This window comes from Rattus norvegicus, chromosome X (assembly GCF_021556685.1).
Source record: "Rattus norvegicus strain SHRSP/BbbUtx chromosome X, alternate assembly SHRSP_T2T, whole genome shotgun sequence".
NCBI lineage: Eukaryota > Metazoa > Chordata > Mammalia > Rodentia > Muridae > Rattus > Rattus norvegicus.
The window spans coordinates 21,712,597-21,738,297 of NC_141554.1; the positions used below are offsets into that span (position 1 = coordinate 21,712,597).

General features: G+C 40.2%; 1 protein-coding gene and 1 pseudogene across 1 annotated transcript in view; one reads left to right on the forward strand and one right to left on the reverse strand.

Annotated features, from left to right (window-relative positions):
• Nucleotides 1-25,701, forward strand: part of Clcn5 (Cl-/H+ antiporter 5) — a 154,465-nt gene that overhangs the window by 77,903 nt on the left and 50,861 nt on the right. Inside the window, 1 exon segment of the mRNA NM_001414393.1 lies at nt 17,604-17,750. Within this exon segment, the coding sequence (NP_001401322.1) occupies nt 17,604-17,750 (147 nt within the window).
• Nucleotides 5,330-5,432, reverse strand: LOC120099515 (small nucleolar RNA SNORA40; annotated as a pseudogene).

Here is a 25,701-nt window from a genome sequence, read left to right on the forward strand (position 1 = left end):
CTGACCGTGGCTAGACTGTCCTATAAGCCTGTGTGTCAGGAGTGCTGTAGACCTGTTTTCCTGTTTTCTTTCAGCCAGTTATGGGGACAGAGTGTTCTGCTTTCGGGCGTGTAGTTTTTCCTCTCTACAGGTCTTCAGCTGTTCCTGTGGGCCTGTGTCTTGAGTTCACCAGTCAGGTCTCCTGCAGGGGAAAAGTTGGTCCCACCTGCAGTTCCAAGGCTCAAGTCCGCTCGCGGGGCACTGCCCAAGTCCTCTCCGCGGCGGCAGCAACTGGGAAGATCTGCGCCGCTCTTTCCGGGAGCCTCCGTGCACCAGGGTTCCAGATGGCGTTTGGTGTTCTCCTCTGGCATCTGGATGTGCACAGAGTGCAGTCTCTTCTGGTTTCCCAGGCGTGTCTGCCTCTCTGAAGGTTTAGCTCTCCCTCCCACGGGATTTGGGTGCAGAGAGTTAAACACTTTTTAACACCAGTGTTTCCTTATGAGTAAACTGCAATTTGGTCAATTTAAGTTTTTTTTTAAACTAACAGAATTAATTTTGGGGAGCAGTTTTAGGTTTCTCAGAACAACAGACTGGAAAACATCAAAGTTTCCATATAGTTCCTATCGCAGCATTCCTTGTTTTTAACATCTTGTGTTACTGTTTCCAACTTGTTACTAACGATGAACCAATATTAATACATTGTAATATGTTTCAAAAGTCCATAGTTTATATTAGAGTTCTTTGTTTTTACTTACTTGTTGGAGACATTGTTTTGCTATAGAGCCCAGGCTGGCTTAGGTCTTAGCTTCCTAACTTTACAGGCCTGTACCGTTCATCCATGCCATTTTTTTTTTTTTGGAGACAGGTTCTCACTACATTGTCTAGTGTAGACTGGAGCTTATGGGCTTGAGCTATTAAGTGTTTGGACACATAGGCAGGCACCAATGTGCTTGGGAGGGTTTCCTTCTATGCAGTGTAGCCTATGGGTCTAGACAAATATATAGTAACACATATTCACCACCTACCATTATAGTACCCTGTGTACCCCGCCTCTTCACTCTACTCCCCTCTGCTACCCTAAGTCTCTTGTAGACACTGCTCATTTTATTGTTTCCACAGTCTTTGGAATCACACTGTGGGTCACCTTTTCACAAGGTCATTTTTTTACTTACGTATCTAAGGTTCCTCAATGTCTTTTCATGGTGTATTATTCCTTTTTATGTATTGTATTTGATTTTCTAATGATTTGTTCGATATTTTCACATCTATGTTCATATGAGATGCTGGTTATAGTTTTCTTATTTTTTTATGTAGTTATTGTCTTAGGCTACTCCTGGCTTCATACAATGGAGGAGATTGTAAAGAATAAACATGATTTCTGCTTAAGTGTTTAGAAGAATTAAGTAGAATACAATGGTGAACTTGTTTGTGTTTTCTGGTTTGGAGTTTTATTACTGATTCAGTTTATTTAAATAAATGTAGGCCTGTTTTCACAATCTAAGGTTTCTTGTATGAATTTCAGTGGATCCATTGTATTTTTCAAGAGTTATTAATTTCCTTCATCTAGGCTATTGTAGAGGAATTTTAATCCAGCAACATGGCTGCTCTGGTATGGGATCACATCCAAAACCTTCTAAGTCTGTGTGATCTGGCTGGATACAGACAAACTTTTAATCCTAAGAGATAGAGGCAAGCAGATCTCTTGAGTTCAAGGCCAGCCTGCTATAGAGCAAGTTTCAGGTAAAGAAAAGTTTAGGTACATGCCTTTAATCCCAGCAGCACTCAGGAGACAGAGGCATGCAGTTCTCTGAGTTCTAGTAGAGTCAGTTCTGGTCAGTTAGTTGAGTTCAGTGCAATGGAGTTCAGAGCCAGTTGTGAGGCAGTGCAATGGAATTGGAAGTCATTTTTGAGGCAGTGTAGTGGAGTTAAGTTGATAGCAGTTGAGTTGGTGACATTTCAGTTCTGGAGTTCCGAGGCAGCTTACCAGGACAGTTTGATGGACAGGTTGCAGAGAGAACAAGCTAGAGACAGGGAAAGACAGAATGAGTTACAGAGTAAGAAGGAGCCAGAAGATAGAACAGATTGCTAGAGGTAATTTGAAGCTTGGCAGAGCAATTAAGTCAAAAGCTGAGAGAAGGGAGTTTGAATCTGTCAGTTTGGAGAGGAGTTTGAGCGAGAATAGCTGAGTTGAACCAGCCAGCCACAGTTCAGAAAGAGATAGAGAAGGTGAACTATTCAGCAATAAGTCTCTGAGACAACAATTACGTCAGGTGGATAAAAGATACTTTTACAGGCTATAATAAACATCTAGATACAGAACTGTTAAGAGTGTGTTTTTATTATGTTTGAAATGTCCATACAACCAATAGTGATGGTCTTTCCTCCCTTTATTTTTAAGATACAGTCTTGCTATGTAGCTTAGTCTGACCTTGAACTTCCTATGTAATCTAGGTTAGCCTTAATGATCCTTTTGCTTTACCTTTCTGGGATTGCATGTGCCACCATATCCAGCATTCATTTTGTCTTTGGTATTAGTGACTGTAATGGCTATTCCTGGTTGTCACCTTGACTACATCTGGAATGAACTACAATCCAGAATTAGAGGGCTCACCTGTGATCCAGATCTTGAGGCTGGCAGACACAAGTTTCTGACCTGGATTGTGGCATGGAGATCTTGAGGCACAGTCGCCATGAAAAGCTTAGGCCCAGGCAAGGTGGTATGTGCCTTTAATCCCAGGAGACTGAGGCAAGGAGATCTCTGAGTTCAAAGTCAGCCTGGGACAAAGCAAGTCTCAGATCCAGGCATGGTGGTACACACCTCTACTCTGGGCCACACCTTCTGCTAGAGACCTACATAAGGACATAGGAAGAAGGAAGATGCGCTCTTTGCCTGCTTGCATTTACTTGTGAGCACGTCTGTTGGAATCTGCTTGTATAGAAGACCAGCTGAGACAACTAGTCTTGAGGGACTGAGCAACTACTAGATCCTTGGACTTCCCCTTCACCGCTGACTCTTGTTGGGGAGTTGGACTACAGACTGTAAGTCATCACAACAAATTCCCTTAATGTAGACATTCCATAAGTCCTGTGACTCTAGAGAACCCTGACTAATACAGTGATTTTTAGCTTTTTTGTTGGTGACCTGACTAGTTTAATAAACTTGTTATTCTTCTTTTTACTTTGTTGACTTTTCCGTTGATTTCTGCGTTACTCAGCTTCCCGTTACTGTGACAATATATCAGTGAGACATCAACTGGGAGGAAGATGTGTTTGCTTTGGTTCATATTTCAGAGATTTCAGTCCATAGTTGGCTAGGTCCACTGCTTTTTGAGGCCAAGAAAGGTAGAACATAGAACAAACCTGTTCCTCCCATGATGGCGGGGAAGCAGAGAAAGCAAGGAAAGCCAGGTACTAGATATATGCTTGCGTGGGATAGTCTCAGTGGATAGAGTGCATGCCTCACATGCGAGATGGCCGGGGTTTAATGCTCAACAGTGAAAATAAATGGTGTATTCTTCCCGTACATGGAGTAAAGTATGTCCACCTCCTATGGTTTCTCTACTGCCTCTCAGTAATGCCATCAAAATATGAATTCGTCGATGGGTTAATCTGTTTATAAGGTCAGAGTCTCACAGTCCTATCACAGTGTCGAAGCTCCACCCCTGAAGCCTACTGCTTTGGGAGTCAGACTTTCAACAATAAGCTTGGGGATGCCTTTAGATGCAAATACTCATTCCTCGTCCCCTTCTCTATTTCTGCTCTACTCAGTCAGTATGTTCTAGTTTTCTAAAGTAGAAATGCGATTGATTTTAGATACTTTAGCTTTGATTTGATTCATCTATCTAGTGTTAACTTTCGTTTTACCACATCCCACCTTCTCTTTTTCTTCTTTCCATCTCTTTCTTTGGATTTTCTATACTTTGACTTTGATATATTTACATACAGGATTTTTTTTTTTGGTCAGGTAGGGGCATTTATCCTCTTCACTGTATTTTGAGCTTTCTGGACTTTATATTTGCATTGATCATTAGTTTTATGGAATTCTTGCCCATTAACGTGTGTGTGTGTGTGTGTGTGTGTGTGTGTGTGTGTGTGTGTTTGCCCATGTACACATGTAGAGGCCAGAGGAGGACATAGATATCATATTCTATCACTCTGCACCTTACTCCTTTCAGACAGGGATCTCTCACTGAGCCTGAAGCTTGCCAATTCGGCTAGGGAGGCTGGGCAGCATACTCTAAGGATATGCTTGTCTCTGCCTCCCTGTGCTGGGGTGGCAGACATACACAGCCATGTGTAGCTTTTTCGCATGGATGGTGGAGATGTGAATTCAGGTCTTCATGCTTGCTACAAGCACTTTTACCCACTGAACCCTTTCCCCAGTTTAGGTCATTAATACATCATACATTTCTTCTGTTCTTAATACCCCCCCCAAATCCTCCCAGTGTGCCTTCCCTACTTATAATACCACAGTTCATGGATAACCTGAGTTTTAAAGGTGTTAATTTTTAAAGCCTACTTATGCTTTGCTTTGCTGTGTCCAGTCCACTCATGAACCTGTCTAACGAGTTTTAATTTCTCTTACAATGTTTTTTCTGTCTAGCATTTCCTTTTCTTAAAAAGTCAATACATTTTTATTTAAGGAATTTCACATGTAATTCCTTTGCTGTCCAACAATGTCACTGAAGTTCTAGGTTTTCTTTTTTTTTTTTTCTTTTCTTTTTTTTTTTTTTTTTCGGAGCTGGGGACCGAACCCAGGGCCTTGCCCTTGCTAGGCAAGTTCTCTACCACTGAGCTAAATCCCCAACCCCCAGTTCTAGGTTTTCTAAGACCCTTTCTTTAAGTCCCTTTGAAGGACTTGATGCTTTATCTAGTTGTGCCTATAGTTCTTTGATTCTTTTATCTCTCCATGAATTAAAGATGCACAAATGACAACTTCAGAGTTCTCTATTAGAGATATTTGGAAATAATGTCTTTAAATAATTGACTTTCAGGATAATTTTTAAGATAGATTTGCCTCTCATTTTCTGACATCCCATATATCTCTCTTAAGACTTGAATTGAGAACATACTCATTCTGATCAGACTCAGAATACAATGGATCTGTGAATAGAAAGACTATGGCAGTGCCACACGGAAACAAGCATCCTTTCACAATGAGACAGGCCTCTTTAACTCCTGACTTCATCCTGGAAACAAGCTGCTTTAACACTTGAATTCTTTTCTGTATCATATTCCTTCTTTTTTTTTTTTTTTTTTTGGTTCTTTTTTTCGGAGCTGGGGACCGAACCCAGGGCCTTGCGCTTCCTAGGTAAGCGCTCTACCACTGAGCTAAATCCCCAGCCCCTATCATATTCCTTCTTATGTGTATCAAAATTCATGCTCAACAATGGATTCTGGGTTGCAGGGAAGGATTTATTTATTTACCAAAATACTTATATAATTTTTGAAATTATAATTATAACATTTCCCTTCCCTTTCCTTCCTCCGAATCCTCCCTATCTATGGGTATAAAAACAAAATTTAGAGTATAGTTAGAGATTATTCTGATTTATATAGTGGTGGTTGTAGGTTCTCGCCAGGATCTAAGACCTCACTAACCTTGGGGAATTGCTTAGGTTTCCAGTAACAGGCATGGTTTCCCTCTTGTGGAGAGGGTCTTACGTCAAAGTAGACAGCTGCTGGTTACCACAAACACATGTAAGCTGTTGCTACACTCTTAAGGTTAGTGTACCATTGTGATCATTGTTCTGGTGTCACAGGCAGTTAGGCCTGTTCATTTCTTTCCTCCTGTGGAAACTTGCTTGACCATTTAGTCATTTAGTACATTCATTGCAGCTCTATTCACAATAGCTAGGGAATGGAACCAACCTAGATATTTCATTAACAGATGAGGAGATAAGAAAAATGCGCCACATACGCACAATGGAGTATGCTGAGAAAAAATGAGATCATGAGATTGGAAGGTAAATGAATAGAACTGGAAAAGATTAGACTGAGTGAGGTAACTCTGGCTCAGAAAGACAAACGTTGTATGTTTACTCTCAATATAGATCTAGCTTTAAATCTTTTGCATGTTTAACTTAAAAACCAAGCAGAAGCCAAGAAGTTTAAAGGGGGCCTTTTAGAGGCTAGAACATGATAAGGGAGGGAGGATGGTAGATTTTAGGTAAAATAAAAACAGGGACATGGGATACTCAAGGGTGCAAAGGCTTAAGTAGGCAGAAAGGAATGAATACTGGGGATGGTGGAGGGTGAGGGTAGAGGACTAACCCAAAGAATGGGTTATAAACCCTGTCTGGAAGCTTACTATCTTACAGCTCAATTAAAAATTGCTTGGAAAACAGTAGAATACATGTGAAATGACAGAAAATGACTATGTTGAGATAAAAGGATTAAGTAGGGATGGAAGAGGGGAAGGAGGTGAAGTAGTGGGGAGCTTACCTAAAATGAACAGTTATGAAAAAGCCTTGCGGAAGCCCACCAAGCTAATTTCAGCATTTGACTTAGAAAAGAAAGTTCGAACAGAATTACTCTGTTTGGATGAACAGCACTGCTTCCAGAAACAATGATATTAATTGAACATTTCAATCCAAGGCAGGGGATATGTGTGAGTTATATGCTTTTCATGTCTGGGATAAATATGATATTCCATGTTCTTTTAGAATTTGTTGTATGTAAAATACTTTACTTTTTAAAGACATGATCTTACTCTGTAGCCCAAGCTGCACCAGAACTCACTATGAAGCCAAGACTGGCCTTGAATTTCCATTGACCCTTCTGCCAGTCAGAACGGCACACACTTGTAACACTAGCTACTTAGGAGGCTGAACCAGGAGGATCATGAGTTCCAGGCCAGCCTGATCTACGTATTGAGTTCTGGGTCTGTCTAGACTACATAGCAAGACCCTATCTCAAGCAAAGCGAAATTATAGTAGAACTAAAATAACACAAACTAGATGCTTTTCTTCTTGCTGCACTTCGACTTTTTAATGCGTTGACCGTGTGATGTTAAGAAGAAGAAGATACCATTCTTTCTGCTCCATCCTTTACTTTGTTCCTTGAGTCTTGGAGGGGTTGGTATTAATGTCCTTTTGGGGAAAAAACCTCATCTATACCTTATTGTCATGCACCTTGGACAGTCTTGCATCCCAGTATTCATTACCATTTGTTGGGAAGAGAAAGTTCCTCTGATTAGGACTGAGAGTAGCACTTGTTTGTGGATGTATAGGTATTTAGAAAGCAGCTCGGCGAGATGTTCATTTAGCCAAACAGCAGTAATAATTTCCCCCATAGGGTATAAAACCTCCTCAGCCAGGGGTGATTAACTGTATTTTTAACCAGGCATGAGTTCCCTTTGGGAGAACAGGTTGAGAATCAAGCAGAGAGTGCTTGGTTGCCCCGAACAGTTATTCTTCTATTGCACAACTTTACACGTTTTGCCTGGTAGGTTGGTATTGTAGCTCCTAGGGTCCTCATCTGGTAAGACCATTTATGTCTTTCTCCCCATCAGTTTGCATTGAAGCATCTGGGATGATGAGAGCTGGCCAGCATAGAGGAAACTCCCCACACAGTTACAATTTGATTTCTCTGTATTATAAGCAAGGTCTATTGTGTCTTCAGCAATGAGTCTTAGCAACTAGGTCTGATGGGCAACCGAAAGGTATGGTAATAACGTGTACTGTGTTGGGAGCCTCTGTCATCTCCTTGACTAACAGCTTATGGGGAGATACTCCATACCCTGGATTAGAAGTTGTTGTTGTTGTTGTTGCTGTTGTTGTTGTTACTATCTCATGGCTATTAGAGATAGCATTATTCAGCCATGCGTAATGGCTGTCACCCCTTATAGTTTTTAGATGACTTTCCAACTAGTAGGTTTTTATTAGCTATTGGACACTCTTGAGGTATCTCTTTGGGAGGTGATAGAATCTTTGGGTATATGTTAAGGAGGACATAGCTGCCTCATTTGATAGATTGCTTTTTAGCTCTTTGAAGAACTTCTTTACTGATTTCTACAATGGCTGCAATAATTTGCCCTCTTCTCAGTAAATCAGGCTTCATATTTTTCCATATCTTCTCCAGCAGTTTTCATTATTTGATTTCTTTATAATAGCCATTCTGACTGGATATGAGATTCAACCTCAACGAAATTTTCATGTGCATTTCCATTATGGCTAATGAGGAATATTTAAAAAACTTGATTTACCAGTTGCATTTCTTACTTTAAGAATTATTTGCATAGATCCATGCCCCAGTTTTCTTTTGTCTGTTTTCTTGATGATTAGGTTTTGGAGTTCTTTGTATATTAAAGAGATTGATCCTGTGCTGTTGTATAACCGAGAAAGACAGGAACTCTTGTACCTGAGGATAAACTCCTGACCCTTCTACCTTACTTTCCTAAAGTGCTAGGACTACAGGCATCTAATTACAGGCTTGCCGTCCTGTATTAAATGGGAGACCCTCTACATGGACTATTTTCAAAATTTTAGCCTGGGATGAAAGTAAATTAAAAATCTATTCTTGACATCTGCTTGAGGTTCTGTTTCACTTTCCCTTTTTGAAACTGGGTCTTGCTGTATCGTCCAAACTTGTCCCAAGCTTGGTGGGATCCTTAGGACCCAGACTCCCAAGAACTGGGATTATAGACATATTCTACCACACCCAAATGAATTTGACCTTTTTATCTCTTTAAGAACTCTTGTTGACATGTTGGCATTCTTCTTTGTAAGACTTTATTCTGCCTTACAATATCATCATTCCATCCTGTCGGAGAAGGCACAGCTGCTGGAGTAAGCCTTCAGCTTCCCACACTGTGTCCGCCAGATAACTGTGTAGGCATTCTTTACTGGGAATCCAGTCTTGCATTCCTGAACTAAATCCCTGTTAGATAGGGCAGCCAAGTCTTTCAACAAGATTTGATATGCAGTTTGTAAAAGTGCATTTAGGAATTTTATATAGAGATGTCAAAGTGAAAAGCATTTAAAAATGTAGCAGCATCTGTGTCAGGGCCTTGTTCTTGGCCTTCTAGATGCCTCATTGTCACATTTACTTTATTTTTGCTTTTTGAGATTGGATCACACCACACTTGCCTCCAACCCAGTACCCTCTCCCCTTACTTAGCCTCAGTTTTGGTGGTATAGGCACGTGAGACTACCCTCAGGCCATTTGTCACACCTTTGAATGTCTGTATGACCGAACCTTGGTTGCTTTATCTGAACTACTTGGAGATAAACTAAAACTGAAGAAAAGCTAGTCTTCTAAGAGAAGGGAGCATAATGTTAAAGCCACTTTAAGTAAATTATCTCTTGCTTATTTATCTGTTGGGAATGATCCAAATGATATAGACCCAGGTTGTCAGTATTTGCTTCATTTCACAATGGCCTCTGGCTGATGCCACTTCTTTCTCCGTCTTATCAATTCTTGTCCAAGTATGGCTTTTCCCAGCTTAGCTCTTTCTCTATGTCAATAGATTTTTACAGTGCAGTATGTGGGTTCCTGAGACCTTTGGGGGGCAACCTACAAAGTTAAAAGTATTTTCATGTTAGTGTTTAGACATTACTTGTCCCTTTAACTCAGACATACACTGGTATATTCTAGAGGTTAATTTATGTTTGGGAAAATGCATATTTTACAAAACATGGTAAGGTATTGGGTTGAGTATGAATGTATCTTATTTACTTAATTTTCATTTATTTGTTTATTGAGGCAGGGTCTCCAAATCTGGTCTGTAACTCACTGTGTAGCTCAGGGTGGCCTCAGAATTATAGCAATCGTCTTGCCTCAGGTTTCTGACTACTGGGATAAGAGCTGTGAACCATCACACCCAGCTTTTTATGGTTTAAATAACTGAATAAATGTATGTTTAAACATGTCTCAGTTCTTGCTCTAAGTACCATAATTACCTATAGATACCTAATCCATATAAATAAAGCCTTGGTAGAGGACAAGCCTCCAATAAAGACGACACAGTGAGGAGCGGCACAGTGATTTTCGCCTGGGGAGTTTAAGCATCTGAAATAAGCATGTTACATGGCATCTCAGAGATTAATATCAGATATCACAGCTCATTTCTGTTTCCCAATATAAGAAATCGGAGTATAAGCTGGAGGGTTTTTGAGCCTTCTGTTTGTGACAGGCACTGAAGAACAGAGGTTTTATGGAAACCTGTTCTAGAAAGATATTGGAGTTTGGAGGATATTTGCCCCCCCCCCGCCCTCCCCCCACCGGGCCTGTTCTTTCTCATCTCTGGCTTTGAATAGAGTGGGCAGATAGCAGATAGTTTTTTTTTTTTTTGTCTGTGCTGTGATTACTTTTCCTATTACAGTTAGGGCTATTTTCAGATTTCATTTTAAGTAATTGCATTATTTCAAATCAATGTAATGTATGCAATACCTGTTTGCCTGTGTCATACTTGAAGAGACACCATGGCCAAGACCACTTATGGAAGAAAGAGTTTAATGGGGCTCCTGATTTTAGAGGATTTCAGATTGTGTGTGTGTGCTGTTGGCTCACTCACATATTGGCATATATATATATATGTATATATATAATAAGTTAGTTGTTAGGAGAATATTAACTTATTTGAACCAACAGTAAACCAGGATGGCAGGGATACCATTATGGTAGGGAACATGGCAGCGGGCAGGCAGGCATGATGCTGGAGCAGTGGCTGAGAGTATAGATTCTTAAAACAAGCAAGAGGCATAGAGAAAGGCAGAGATAACTGTCAGCAGTGTGGGCTTCTGAAACGCTAAAGCCAGCCCTTAGTGACAAACCTGCTCCAATAAGGCCAGACCTCTTAATCCTTCACAAACAGTTCCACCACCGGGGGACCAAACAACAAAATACAGGATTCTAGGGGCCTTTCTAATTTAAACCATCACACCCCACTTCTCTACTCACAGTCTCTGGTTTCCATATTTGAAATATCAAGCACCTGTAGTTACTCAGAATGTCATTCACAGGCCAATAATTATTTTACTGGAACAAAAAATGAGGACTGGGAAATCCATTGCTTCTCTTCGCATGTTAGTCCTGAAATACATAGTGCACTCAGTATTTTTATTTAAGGGATTGTGTGTGTGTGCTGTTGGCTCACTCACATATTGGCATATATATATGTATATATATAATAAGTTAGTTGTTAGGAGAATATTAACTTATTTGAACCAACAGTAAACCAGGATGGCAGAAAGTCATACCACAAACTAACACCACCCTATCCACACCCACCAGCTGGCTCTTGTTTTGGTCCAGTTCAAATTCTGGGAAGGTGTAGTTCTTCCCTTTTCTCTCTTCCTCCTTTTAAAAAATTAATTACTTAATTTTTTATGGTTTTAATATGCTTTAATTATAACTATTTCCCCCTTCCCTTTCCTCACTCCAAATACTCTCATATATCCCCTTTATTCTTTTGTCAAATTCATGTTCTCTCTTCATTAATTATTTTACATACATATATGCATATGTATATACCTATTCCAAAAATACACAAATTCAATATTAAATTTTACCATCAATGTTTTCAATTCTCCAAACAAAAGACAGAGTCTGATTGAATGAATTAAGAGACAAAAGCTGCCTTTCTCTTCGAACTAAATCACCAGCATCGAAACTAGAAGTAGTAAAGGGTTTTCCTGGCTGGTTCTACCTCTCTCCTTTGTATCATACAGCTTCCACGTTTGGTGCCTAAAATAATATTTTTATCATTTTTCTTGGTGGAAACCATAGTGCCTGTATGTGGCCACCCGAGTCCTCCAGTTTCTCACAGATAGCTTACCTGTATTCTAGTTAAGAGTAAATGTTAGGCTGACATGTACCTCCAAGGCTTGCCTCACTTTATGTCTGTGAAATAACCTCTCTCCTCCATGAAGCCTTTAGCTTCTTACCTTCCCTCCATTCTCCACATGCCAACTGTATTCTTAGTCCGGCAGTCCAGCACAGCCGGTGTGTCATTTAAGGCTTTCCCCCTCCTACATCATAAATTCCTTGACAGTTACTGACAGAGTCATAAACTCCTTTCATATCCCCAGTTCCCTTCCCTGTTAGTGCTAGATTTGTTAAGTGTCAGCCATATTCATGTGCCGATGAGCTGTTAACCCTCCCTCCTCAGCTGCAGTAAACATTTATTGAACACCTATTCCGAGACAGCATGAAATTGCTAGAACAACATAAATGGAGACACGGACTAAAGTGAAAGACTTGCAGTCAATATGGGAGTCTGAACAAAGGGAGCATTGAAGGAGAAGCCTGTTGGAGCTGCTCTTAGATGGATTCAAGAGATGGATTCGATAGCCCTCCACCAGACTGAAAAGAAATGGGGATGGGGCTAGACAGGATTCCATATAACACAGCTGGCTTTTGTAAAGACACAGAGGCATAAAGGACAGTTATTTCTTCCATATCTATGGAGAACTGGTTTCAGAACTCCTGCCAGGATTCTTTATTTATATGAAATGGCATATGGTACTTAGATACAACATATTTACATCTTTCTTAATGTATTTTCAGTCTTCTCTACATTATTTGTAAATTTAGTGAAATTATAATTTTCGCTAGAAATCTGTGAATTATTAGTAACATGCAAATGCTATGAAATAATACTAAATTTAGGTAATAACAAGTAGTAAAAGCCTGTCATTTCATCACTATAGAACTGATTTAAAAGTATTTTTGATCTGTAGTTGGTTGAATTGGCAGATACGTCACTCAGAAGTACAGAGAGCCAACCTGATATGGCTGTTTGTAGGAGCAATAGTGGGCATATGTCGGTTCTGCTACATCAATTAACAACCATATAGCACTCTCCACACTTTACTTCTCCTTAGCCTTCTATAGCTTAACACGTTCTACCCACAACCACAGTATTAGATGGGAGAATGACGAAATCAGTTCCCCACTTAGGTTATTCCTGGGATGCTCCAAATTCTGGCTGACTTCTGGCTTTTAGCCATTTGTAGGTTTGATTTAGTTCAGATGTACCTTTATTGGACTGAAACATCATAATTAAGTCACAAGGTAGTACGGCTTGGAGTTCTACTACATATGAGTCCAAATATCAACTTTAAAATATTATTGATTGATTGTGTGTAGGGTTGACCACTTTGTATTGGATAACCAACAGACTCGGTGGTTTATATTTCTATATTTGTACATCTATGTATATATGTTATGATAATCCTTGGCTTGAAGTTCTACTACACATGAGTTCAACTGTTAACTTTAAAAATATTACTCACTGTTTGTGTAGAAGGTTGACCACTTTGTATTAGATAAACAACAGACTCAGTAGGTTTTATCTACATATCTGTACATTTTTCTCTATATATGTTATAATAATAATAAAAAGAAAATTTGAGAGAGAGTGAGGGGGTATGGGAGGGGGTGGAAGATGGAAAGAAAATAGGGAGTTAATTGTATTTTAATTAAAATATGTTAAAATACAAGCAAAAACTTTTATTTGTTTGTTTGTTTATTTAATGGTTCTGGAGCTTGAACCTAGAACCTCACTCATGATATGCAAGTACTATACCAATGAGATATATTCTCCTGCCTTCTAACACATTTTCTTCTGAGACACCCTTCACTCAGTTTTCCAGTGTGGCCTTGAATTTCCTCTGTCGTCCATACAGGCTTTGCCTTTGCAAACCTACTGTTTTCTTTATAACTAGGATTATAGGCTTGAACCACCTGATCCAATTCAAATGTCAGCTTTAAAGAATTTTGTTTATTCATTCCAATGCTTGATTTTTTTCTTTTGAACATCTTTATATCTGCCACGTAACTGTAAATGCTATATCAAAATGAATCCGCCACAGGCAAATACCACGTTGACCTTTCCTGATGGTATTTATTGCCTGTGTTGAACTCCTCGCTCGTCTGTTTAGCTGAGGGCTGCTGCTTTCAGTGGCCCGTCCTTCTATGCATTGACGAAGGAAACACTTCATAATCTAAACATGCAAACAAATGGCCGCCTCAGGAACCGTTTACTCCTAGGTAGCTCACTTTAGCTGCATTGTTCCACGTCCGTGCGTTCGGTACAGGAAAGAATCTGTAAGGTTCCTATGGGGGGAACCAGCTACTCCTTTATTGGGTCTTCTGTGTTATTTTGTTCTAACAAATTCCCAGCACAGTAGGAACACACATTTGAGACTCTGAGTGCAGGTGCATTCCAAAGCCAAACAAATTATTTCTGGACTACCCATACCTTCTTTCCACGATTTATGTGGTTAATAGAGTGGCTGGAACTGGGTACTTTAAATCACGTTCTGTATGAAACATAACCACAGGGAAACATGCAAGGAAAGGATTCTGTCACGTGCCACATTCTTTGGCTTTTGTTCAAAGGTATCCACTGTATTTGTCTCCCAGGCATTTAATACCCCCCTTTCCTCTCTCTCTCTCTCTCTCTCTCTCTCTCTCTCTCTCTCTCTCTCTCTCTCTCTCTCTCTCTCCCTTCCTTCCTTCCTTCCTTCCTTCCTTCCTTCCTTCCTTCTTCTTTCTTTCTTTCTTCATTGTTTGAGACTGAGTTTCATGTATCTCATACTGGTTTTGATTTCTACAACCTTCTGCCTGTTCCTAAGTGGTGGAATTAATGACTTGCACTACCATGCCTGGTTTCATTTAATAAATTTAAATTGAGAGAGAAATTAAGTTATACTACTTTGTTAGTCCACTTTTTTCATTAACTAAAACAGAATTTGTTTCCAGTTGGAAGTTTTAGAAACCTAGAAAACCCTACTAATTGAAATTGAGGGTTTTTTTTTTAGGTTCATTGAAAATATCAAGTCCTAGAATCAGATAGCCATTAATTATGAATATTGATAACACTTCCATTTCAAAGGAACATTGGTGTCTGTGTGGGAGAAGGGCAAGAATTGTGACTTCTTTGGATTTTATGATTTGCGTAATAATTTAATATTTTTGCTACTGTTCTGTTTTTTATTTTTTCAGTTTTGTTGAGTTTGAAGTGGCAGGAGAGAGTTGTGTGAAATTCTCATGAACTTAGGAATGGGCTTGAGGAAGAGGTGAATCAGGTTTTAGATAAAGATTTGATAGTCTATAATATCCTATCAAAATTCTCCAGAGTGATAGAGCATGGTGGTACACGCCTATATTCACTACTTGTGAGACAGAGGAAGGATAATTACAGGCTCAAGGCCAGAGTGGGCTACATAGTGAGAACTTTATTAAAAAACAACACAAAACCAGAAATGCTTGGGACCAGAAATTTCAGATTTTTGAAATATTTGTGTATGTAATAAGATATCTCTGAGCTATGACTCAAGTCTAAATGTGACACTAATTTTCATTTTATATACAGCTTTTACATAGTTCGGAGATCATTTTATACAATATTTTAGTACTCATCAGATTGACTGCAACTTATCAGAGGAGACCAGATGTGGGATTTCCATCTCTGGTATCTTGTTGGAACTCAAAATATTTCAGATTTTGAAGCATTTCACATGTAAGATTTTGGTATAAGAGACAGTCCGTGTACAGTAGGTTTCCTTAAAGAATAACTAATGTCATTGAAATTCAGGCTGGGACTTTTTTATCTCAGTCAGAAGGAAACTGAGGTCTAGTTTAAAGTACAGGGGTCACTTATTTTCTGTTTTGAAAGTTTGTTGTTTCTAGAGGAAACCTATGTATGTAGGTGGCCTAGGCTATGGAATCAAGCCCAAGTGATGTGAGAAGGGGTGTGACCTGGGCTGTAGGAGACTGCACACATATGCATGCAACAATAGTTAAGGAAAAGGGAGGACATGGATTTGAAGGAGAGCAAGGTGGAGACAGCATGAAGAAGTTTATACTGAACAAATTTTGAGCAATTTGAGCACAAAAATGACAGCAATTGATAAGGACACGCTGGTCAGAAGAGTATTCTACTTCTATGCAAATACATAATGATTAAATTAAATATTTTGTACAAAAGAGTTTATTAGTGCCAAAATATCACATCAGAAAATAATAACTGTTACAAACTGACATTCTGTTGTTGTAACACTTACTAAACAGAGGCAGGAAGATCTAGGAGTTCAAGGTTATCTTCGGCTTTCTAGTAAGTTTGCCCTAAGAGCTTACATAGGAGATTGCCTACAGACCAGTTGTGACGTAATCTTCACAACTGTCAAATTCATGAACCTCAGGGAAAGGCCAAGGAAGTATCCCAAGAAGCCATCGCATATGCTACCTTCTGGCACTCTTCAGGATGTTTGTCGGTTTCTTTTCCACAGACCAGCCTGGAAATCATAGCAGTCCTGCTTTCCCATCCTCCCAAATATTGAGATGAACCATTTCATTTGGGTTATTTTTTCCTAAGTTTGAAACCCTCCAAAGGTTATTGGAAAATTACAGAAATGTAAGAGAATTGGTAATTAATAAAGAAATATTTGTTTGAAGAAATCTACTAAAGTCAAATTTAGAGCAAATGTAGAAAACACACAGGTATCAGAGAAAACCCATAGCTAGGTGTTGTCCACTTAGTCATAACATGTGTAAGGTCCTGCATTTGATCTTTAATATTACCCCCCAACTCCCCCCCACTCAATACTAATGGAGTCAAAGGTTCAATTCAGCATTTCCAGAAGGGCAGCTGTGTTCTTGAGGAACGGAACCAATAGAATGAATATTTGTATATAACTGGGATTTATTAGATTGGCTTACAGGATAAAGTCTGAATAGTTTAATAATGGCTGTCTCAAATCTGACAGTCTGAGAAGCCTAAGCTGGATGTCTTAGCGATCCCACTCTGGCATTGAAGGCCCGGGGAATTCTGGGAAAGCTACTGGTCGTCAGCCTGTGTTGGATCTCTAAGAAGCTGATTCCGGTGTTCTCGAAGGAATGTAGTAGTTGCAGCACCAGCATAGGTGAACTTGTCTGCAACAGTGAATGCGAAGAGGCAAACTTCAAGTTTCCTTCTTCCTCGTCCTTATGTGGGCTGCTACCAGAGGGTGCCACCCACTTTTAAGGTGGGTCTTCCCACTTCAAATCATCTCATCAAGAAAATCCCTCGCAGAAGTGCCCAGAGGCTTGCCTTTAAGTTGATTCCAGATCCAGTCGAGTTGACACCCAAGATTAACAATGGTTAATGATGTGATGACAGGGAATGTGACGGTTATAAGAGGGAAAAAACATCATGATTTAAGCCATTACCCTTAGTTGTAGTCATTATAACTTTACATTTTTACATTTTCTTTTATCTGTATGCACGTTTTGTTTGCATGCATGTACATGTATCACAGCAATGCACAGGTGAGGAGATGGCATTGGCTTCCCGGAATTAAAACTACAATGCCTGTGCACTACCATGGGAGTGCAGAAAAACTATCCTCTGCAAAGCATGAATGTTCTTAACCACTGAGCCATCTGTCCAGACCTCATTGTTGTACATTGTATGCATTTACCTGTATTGTGTGTCCCTCTCTGCTGCTAATAAGATACACAGTAGTAATTTTCTGCATGGTGTGAGCACCTTGAGAAATAACAAGCTTTGCAGGCGAAACAAGCCCTGAAACTGGCGATTTTACCATGCAATTATGTGTGTTTACCACAATGAAGAAGTGCACTGGGCAGGGGCTAATTGTTCATTGTTATAAGGCCATACTTTTCTTTCTACACAGGAGCCATGGATAACAGAGGCTTTCATCAGGGGAGTTTCAGTAGCTTCCAGAGCAGCTCCAGTGATGAAGACTTGATGGACATCCCAGGGACTGCTATGGACTTCTCTATGAGAGATGATGTGCCACCTTTAGATCGGGAAATAGAAGGTACCTCTATTGCTACTTCTAAAGCTATTTTTAATTTGTATACAGTAGGCACACAGCCTTGCAACTTTTAATACATTCTTGTATCCAACACCACCAACAGGATATAGAATTGTCTTGACCCATAGAAAAATTCTTTCTTGCTATTCCTTTGCTCTTAGACCTCTGCCATTCCTGGTCCTTGATACCGCTGGTCTTTTCCCTGCCATAGTAGTTTCTTTTCCCTTTACGGAGATCATATTAATGAAATCTGTATTATTTTACTTTATGTGGAGACGTGTAGGGAAGGCGGGGCACACATGGGCCGTGGTGTGTACCTGGAGGATAACTTAAGGAGTCAGTTCCTTTCTTACATTATATAGGTTCTATGGATAAAATTCCATTGCCCACAGTATCATCTTCCTAGTTCTCTGGCTTGTGTCCTCTTTTTAAGACTAAATTCTTTTACTCAGCTCAGTGCCTTGAAGGTTTATCATATTCTTGCTCCATGCATACCCAGGAGTGGAAGCCCTGAGTCACAATGTAAATGTGTTTGATGTTCAAAGAAAATGCCAAAATAATGTTCAAAGTGCTTATGAAATTTTGTGTCTTAACTAGCTCTATATGAGCGATCTGCGTGTTCTACATCTTTGGCAGCTCTTGTTATTCAGTAATGTTTATTTTCATTTTCCTAAAAAGTGTGGATCATTATCTCATGATTTCATTTTTCTTAATGGCCAAGGATGTTAAATAGCATATCATATGCTTCTTGGCCAGCATTATAGATCCTCCTTGGTGAAGTAGGTGCTCAAATCTTACATTTTTATTAATGTCTACTTTTTATAATTTTACTTTTCATTAACAGGAAATTATCAGCAAAGTTAGGTACGTTTCAGTGGTATTTGCTTGCCTACTTACATTGTCATTTCTATAGCTGTATACAGTGCCATGGTTTGACTGTGCTGTTTTTCACGTAACTACACCTTGTAGTTACTCACAACTTTTGTTGTTATACACAATGCTACAGTGAACAACCATAGGATGAGTCTGTGTGTCTGGGTTCGTGTGTGTTAGTTACTTATCCATAGCCATGACAAAACACTATAATCAGTGAAATTTATAAGAACATGTTTAGTTGGCTTACAGTTTCCGAAAGGTAGAGTCCATGGTGGTGGAACAAAGGCATGGTGGTAGCAACAGCCGAGAGCTCTCATCGCTGAGGAGAGACAGACAGACAGACAGAGACACAGACAGACAGAGACACAGAGAGAGAGACAGACAATGAATTGATAGTATTGTTGAGATCTTGAAGAAGCCTATCTCCTGTGACACACCTCCCCAGATAAGGTCATAGAACCTCTGAATCCTTCCCAGTAAGTTTGACAAATTGGGGACCAAGCATTTAAAAACCTGAGTCTATGGGGGCTATTCTCATTCAAAGCACCACTGTGTATATGTGTATCTTTTAAGCATATGAGAGCATTTTTATAACATGGATACATGACTATTAATTTCTTCTACTAAATTATCATCTTTCATCTTTATTTATCATAATTTTCATCTTTACAATGTGAATAATTTTTATTATTACTTTTCTTTTTTCTTTTTCGAATCTCACAAGGTCTCACCTTGGCTCTCTGGTTGACCTGAAACTTGCTCTGTAGAGCAGGTTGGCCTTGAACTCAATAGATCTCTGGCTTTTGAGTACTAGAATTGAAGGTGTGCACTATAATCTCTGGCATGTATTATTTCAAATTTCAATTTTAATTAATGAATGTGAACATAGTGTCTTGTATTTGGTAATCAGTTTAGCTTTTTTTCCTGAAAGCTTTCTGTTCACTGATGTTCTTGTTTGAGCCCTTCAAATATCACTAATTTTTTCTCTAATATTGTTTGCTCTATTTTTCCATTTTAGTTTTCTTTTTCTTTCTCTCCCTCCCTTGCTCCCTCACCCCATGTCTCCCTCCCTCCCCCCTACCATTCTCCCTTCCTCCCTTTCTCTCCTTCCTTCTTATTTGAGACAGAACCTCATTCTTTGGCCCAGAGAGGCCTGGAACTTACTATGTAATGCAGGCTAACGTCTAACTTGAGGCCTCCCCAGTGTTTATCATAGCTATGCACTGTGCCCAGCTGGTTTTTCTTTTCAAACATTTTATTTTGAAGATTGGCCTTAAATTTATGATGCAGATAAAATTGACCTTGAATTAGTGATCTTTGTACTTTCATATCTGGAATCCTATGGGGATATAGGTGTGGGCCATCATGCCCACCTCAACTTCTTTTTTTTTTAAAGCTGCAAGAACTTTAAAAAATCTTTTTTAGTGACACTTGTGTTTCTTGTTGCACTTAGGACCAGGGCCTAGGAGTTTGATGCTAACTAACCATGACAACATAATGAGGTCCTATTTTAAAAGAAACTCTGTGTGTATCATTATTATTATATGATAACCATTTATGCTATAATCTATTATAGTTTATGCTTACAAGAAAAATTATTTCATGCTTGTGTCTGTGAAAAGAATCAGATTTTACAGAAAAGTATATTTGAGTCTAACTTGGTGAACTGATGAGTTTTACTGGTTTATAGGACTATAGGTGAGGGGTTACTTACAGGAGTAAAAATGACTCAGTGACAACTGTGTTAGTAAAGCCCACCCCAGCATGGGTCGTGGCTCATGAAAGCTGGAGCTCCCTGCACAACTTGTAGGCAGCTCAACAGATTGGGAGTGGATTTTTGGGGTAACTCTGTTGGTCTGAACTTTTGGGCAGCTTGGCTAGTCTCTACCTCTTCAAGGATGCTTAACTGCTTTCCACCTCTTCTAGGTGGCTTTACTGGACTTTGCCTCTTCCAAGTGACCTGGTTGGTCTCTGCCTTTTCCAGTGCTGCTTCTGACGAGGCAGCTTGGCTAGTCTGGTTTTCTAGGCAGATCAGCTTATGTGAAAGCATCTCTGGAGTCCTTGTACTTTACATGTGCTTGGGAAGGGAGAGACCTAGATTTTCTAGTTCGTTTGGGGGCATCCTTGAAGCTCATGAGTTGAGCTCAAGGAACTTCTTTGCAGGATGAAGTGTTTTTCCTTCCTTTACGATGGTAGTTCTCAACCTGTGGGTCACGACCCCTTTGGGTATGGAACTACCCTCTTACCAGGGTATCAGCCACCCGGCATATCAGATATTTATATTATGATTCATAGCAGTAGCAATGTTACACTTACAAAGTAGGAAGAAAATAATTTTAGGGTTGGGGTGAGTACCACCACACCATGAAGAACTGTCTTATAGGTTTGCAACATTAGGATGGTTGAAAACTGCTGTCTTAGACTATCTTGTTGTTTCACCTTCTCATAAATATCCTGTGTCTTAACAAGATTCCCTCCAAAACTGAAGGGTTTGGTCTTGGAGGAAACTGTTACACAACAGCAGGGCCATGGAGAACTATTTGGTAGGAAGAAGAAGATTACGAACAGAGAGCATACTTTTGTAGAGGTGTCAACAGGCAAACTGTACCAAGGGCTAAGAAGACTGAGGTGAGCCAAAATACTTAAGGCACAGGCTCGACTGTTGTGCTGGTTAGCTTTTATTGTCAACTTAACATACTCTAGAGCCACCTGGGAAGAGAGAACCTCAGATGGAGAATTGCCCAGTCAGATGGCCGGTAATCATAGCCGTGAGGAATTCTCTTAACTATTGATGTGAGAGAGCCTAGCCACTGTGGGTAGCACTATCCTTATATAAGACAGCTAGCTGAGAGAGGGAGGACAGGGAGATCAGAAGAGGGTGTTAGATCCTCTGGAGCTGGAGTAATAATATACGGCTATGAGCCTCCTCGTGTGCGCTAGGAGTCAAACCTGGGTCTTTCTGGAAGAATACATATCTTAATCACTGAGCCATCTCCCCAAACACAAGTAGAGTTGTTTTTAAAGATGTATAGTTTTGCTTTATTTGGTTGAGAAAGAGTCTCATACAGTTGGAGAGGCATGGAGGTGCACACCTTTAATCCCGCTCTCAAGAGGCAGAGATTGGCAGCTTTTTGAGTTCAAGGACAGCCTTGTCTACTGAGTTAGTTTCAGGACAGCCAGGGTTACACAGAGGAACTCTGTCTCAAAAAAAAAAAAGTCTTATATAGTCAAGGCTGGTCTCAGGCTCACTGTGCAGCTGAGACATGTGCCAAGGCACCTGACATTTTGAATATATTTTCAATCCTCATTTCACTAATGGAGTCTATAGCAATAAGAGTGTGTGGATGTGGAAATCCTGTAGAATACCTATTATATAGTTAATTACCCATTATGGCAGGCGCTGGGGTGGGTGGAAATAAACCAAATAATAGATGGTAAGTTGAGAATGATACTTTGTCTAGTACTGAGTACTAGGCTCTCATATATGATGAACAAGCATGTTACCACCAGGATACATGCCAAAGTCTCCCTTTTTACTTTTTATAGTAATAATGTACCCCTGTCGTACATTTACTCTGGAGGCTATAAGGCAGGAAGATCAAGAATTCAAGGTCAGCCATGGAATTACACTTACTAAGTCAAATGGGCATAGGAGTATTACATATAACTGTAATCCCAGCACTCAGCTAGTTATGGCAGTAACTGGTTTTAGTTGCTAAACTGAGACCTCAGTATATGCCCTCTGGCCAAACCAAATATCACCTATGAGACTAGTAAAAACAGTTGCTTCTGGCATTCACTCCAAGTCCTTTCATGTGTCCGTTCTGCTGGCAGTACATAACCAGGGTAAATCACTGCTCGTTATGGCAGTGGCATGGACTAGAGGCCAACTCTGAGTTTTGACGTTGCCTATGACCGTGCAATGTTTTTAAATAAGTCGTCCTCCATCACTCTGCAGTGGACTCTTAGCAGCCTTACTGCCCGCAGTTCATGCAGATCTCTCACTAAGAGGCTTCCTTTCATGAGACACATGCAAAAGTTAGTCCACTTCCCATATGTTCTGTAGTGATGCTTTGCTTTCCAAGTGTTTTTTCCTTCTTTGATGTCTTCACATAGGATTTCCTAGTAAAGAAACCACTAATAGATGAAAAGGCCAGAAAGTCATTGAAACATGGTAGTGAAATTATGCAGAAAATGCCATCTTTTCTACTGGGCATGGAAAGTAAGTTGCACAGAACTTGAAAATTAGTAAAAATGGTTCTTGTTTTCCAGATGGCTGTGTAGGACTTGATTTATGAAGAATGAATGAATCAGCTATGCATAGCAAAGCTAAACACATCCAAGGTAGTTTATGAATTCGGAAAACAAAACAAAAACAAAACACTCAGGGCAAAGGAAGTGGAAAAAGAGTTGAGTTACAGGAAAACATTTGGAGCTGTTCTTGTCTGTTCTCACTTGCCTGGGCAAGGCCAGCAGTTCGTTCGTTCATTCATTCATTCGTTTGTTCATTCATTCGTTCATTCATTCGTTCGTTCGTTCATTCATCCGCCCATCAGTATGTATGCAGTGCTCATCCACATAAGAGGTTGTTAGTATTGGGCAGTCTAACAAGGCTACTGAACTACAGAACGGAACCTGTCTTCTGAGGTCTGCGCCTCCCAGGGTGAGGTGGGTGGGTGGATGGTGCCACTTAGAGCAGCAGGGGGCACAGCAGGTATAAGGAAGTCTATCTAGCTAGAAGTCTACATGGCATAACATTATGGCCACTCGGGGATCTTATCTTGTAGCCAAAGCACCAACAAATGACTTAAAAGCAGAGGAGAGATATCAGATTTGAGTCTTGGAAAATTGATAGTGCAGAGGGCAGATTAAGGGCAACTCTGGAGATGGTGAAAGTTTTACTGCTTAAATTCTAGGCAAAAGATCAGAAGGCCTGAATGAAGGCAGCAGGAACCATGAGGACGGGATAGTGGGTTCTGGAGAAATTGCAGAAGAGACATTAAAAGGCATGATGGCCCTGGGGTGAAATAGACAAAAGGTAGACTGTTCTCCCTTACTTGCGACTGAGTCTCAGTGTAACTTCCTACTGTGTCAGAGCAGAGAATGAACATAGGTGATAGAACAAAAGGCTTCGCAGGAATTGAAATCCACCAAGGAGACTACAAAGCAGTTCTCTTCATTTTTCCAAACTGTAAAGAACTCATGGTTTCCCTTCAAGGAGAAATGCAACAAACCTTGGGCTCTAGTTCCCAGTGAAACCTACCTTCATCACCTCCATCCGGGCCTGGAATCCAAGCACTCAGGACAGATGAGAGTAGTAGGTTCTAGACTAGCCTGTGATTCGTGAGAAGACTGTCTGAAAAAGCAACCCTCAGTTGGGCTTCTCCCCCAGCTATGTGACCTGGCCAAATGTGTGAAATCTCTTAAACAGATGTTCTGGGGAAATGGGTGGTTAGGCCTGAGAAAAGTACCATGGGGCCACAAACCACATGAGCTTTAAACAGTAAATGTTTTGGTTTGGTAGTTGTGATACAGGGTCTGACTTTGAAGCCCAGGTTGTGCTGGTACTTACTATGTGCTGTAGGCTGCCCTCAAACCCAGTGTATCCCCCTGCCTAAGTTGTGGGCTATAAGTTTAAGCTACCAGGCCAGGTTTTGTGGATGCATATGATGATATCCACAGGCTTAAAGCTGCCTTTACTTTACTTTCGAGGAAAATGGGGAGATTTCAGACTCCGTATCCATTAGTGTTTTACCCATCTCTCATGTTTATTAAAGTTTATATTAAACTCAGATTTACTTAGTGTTTACCTCACTTACACAGAGGTATCATTTTGTCCCCTTAGGCCCCACTTAGTTGTGACATGTCCTTTTGTTTTTCTTGTTTTCAGTGACCTTAACAGTTCTGAGCACTAGTAAGGTATTTTACAGAATGCCCGTCCATTTGAAACTTACCTGATGTTTTCTCCTGACTAGGCTATGGTCGGGGCCTTGGGAGATGAAAATCACTAAGATCAAGTGACCCATCAACGTGACATACTTGTTGATGGTAACTTTGATCACATGCCTGATTTAGTTTTCCTTCTTTTCCACACTGTACTCCTCAGAAAGGAGGGTGAAGCCCTTACCTAGGAGCAGAGGAATTACGTCCCCCACCTCCTTGAGACTATACATGGGAGCTTTGTCTACTCTCCCATTCTTTTACTCCATCATTTGTATTGTTCTATGCTTGAGGTTCTAATCTATTTTTACTTTCTTTCCTTGCTTAAGTTGTTCCAGTTTTGGCATGGAGTTGACAGTGCTTCCCCTCACATTGGTAGCTTTGCTTTTCATACCCCTTGCTTACTTTGCTGCTGTAGTACCAGGTTAGGAAAGGTTCGTTAGCCATCTCTCAAGGAGCTCTGCTTTCCCTTCATTCTAGCACTGGATTACAAATAAAGACAGGGAACTAGCTATGCCCATTTCCACAAAGGCAGTGCTATTTGCCTGAAGTAGGATTTTATGGAGGCTGGCCTCGAACTCACTATGTAGGTGTAGATGGGCTTGAACTACTGATCCCCTCTTAAAAGCTGGGGTTATAGGCTTGTACCACTCTTCGTAGCATTCTACCAAAGTCAGCTGAATAGATATGTGTCTGGTGGCATAAAATGTGTGTGTGTGTGTGTGTGTGTGTGTGTGTGTGTGTATGTATGTGTGTGAGCACGCACGTGTGTGGTGTCACATTTGCTGAATAGGATCATACCAATCAACATCTCTACTTTTTACAAAATCTATTAGCACACAGATCGTTTTAGCCATCATGCTTTGCTTGCCTATAATCTTGTCCTCTGACACTAAGAAACCTGCCTTGCATCCGTGTCATCCATTATGTAACTCTTCTTTTGCAGTGTCCATGTGTAGTGGTTTCAGAGTTGCTAACAAGTACCTGCAGTGAGAGACAACTTTACAGCTAGCAGGATTTATGCACCAACCCTTCTGTCTTTGCCCTTCGAGTTTCTATTCATTTCTACTACCGCTAAGTCAGACCCTTTCCTCCCTCATCCCTTCAGTGACGTTTGTGATACAGATCAATTCTTTTG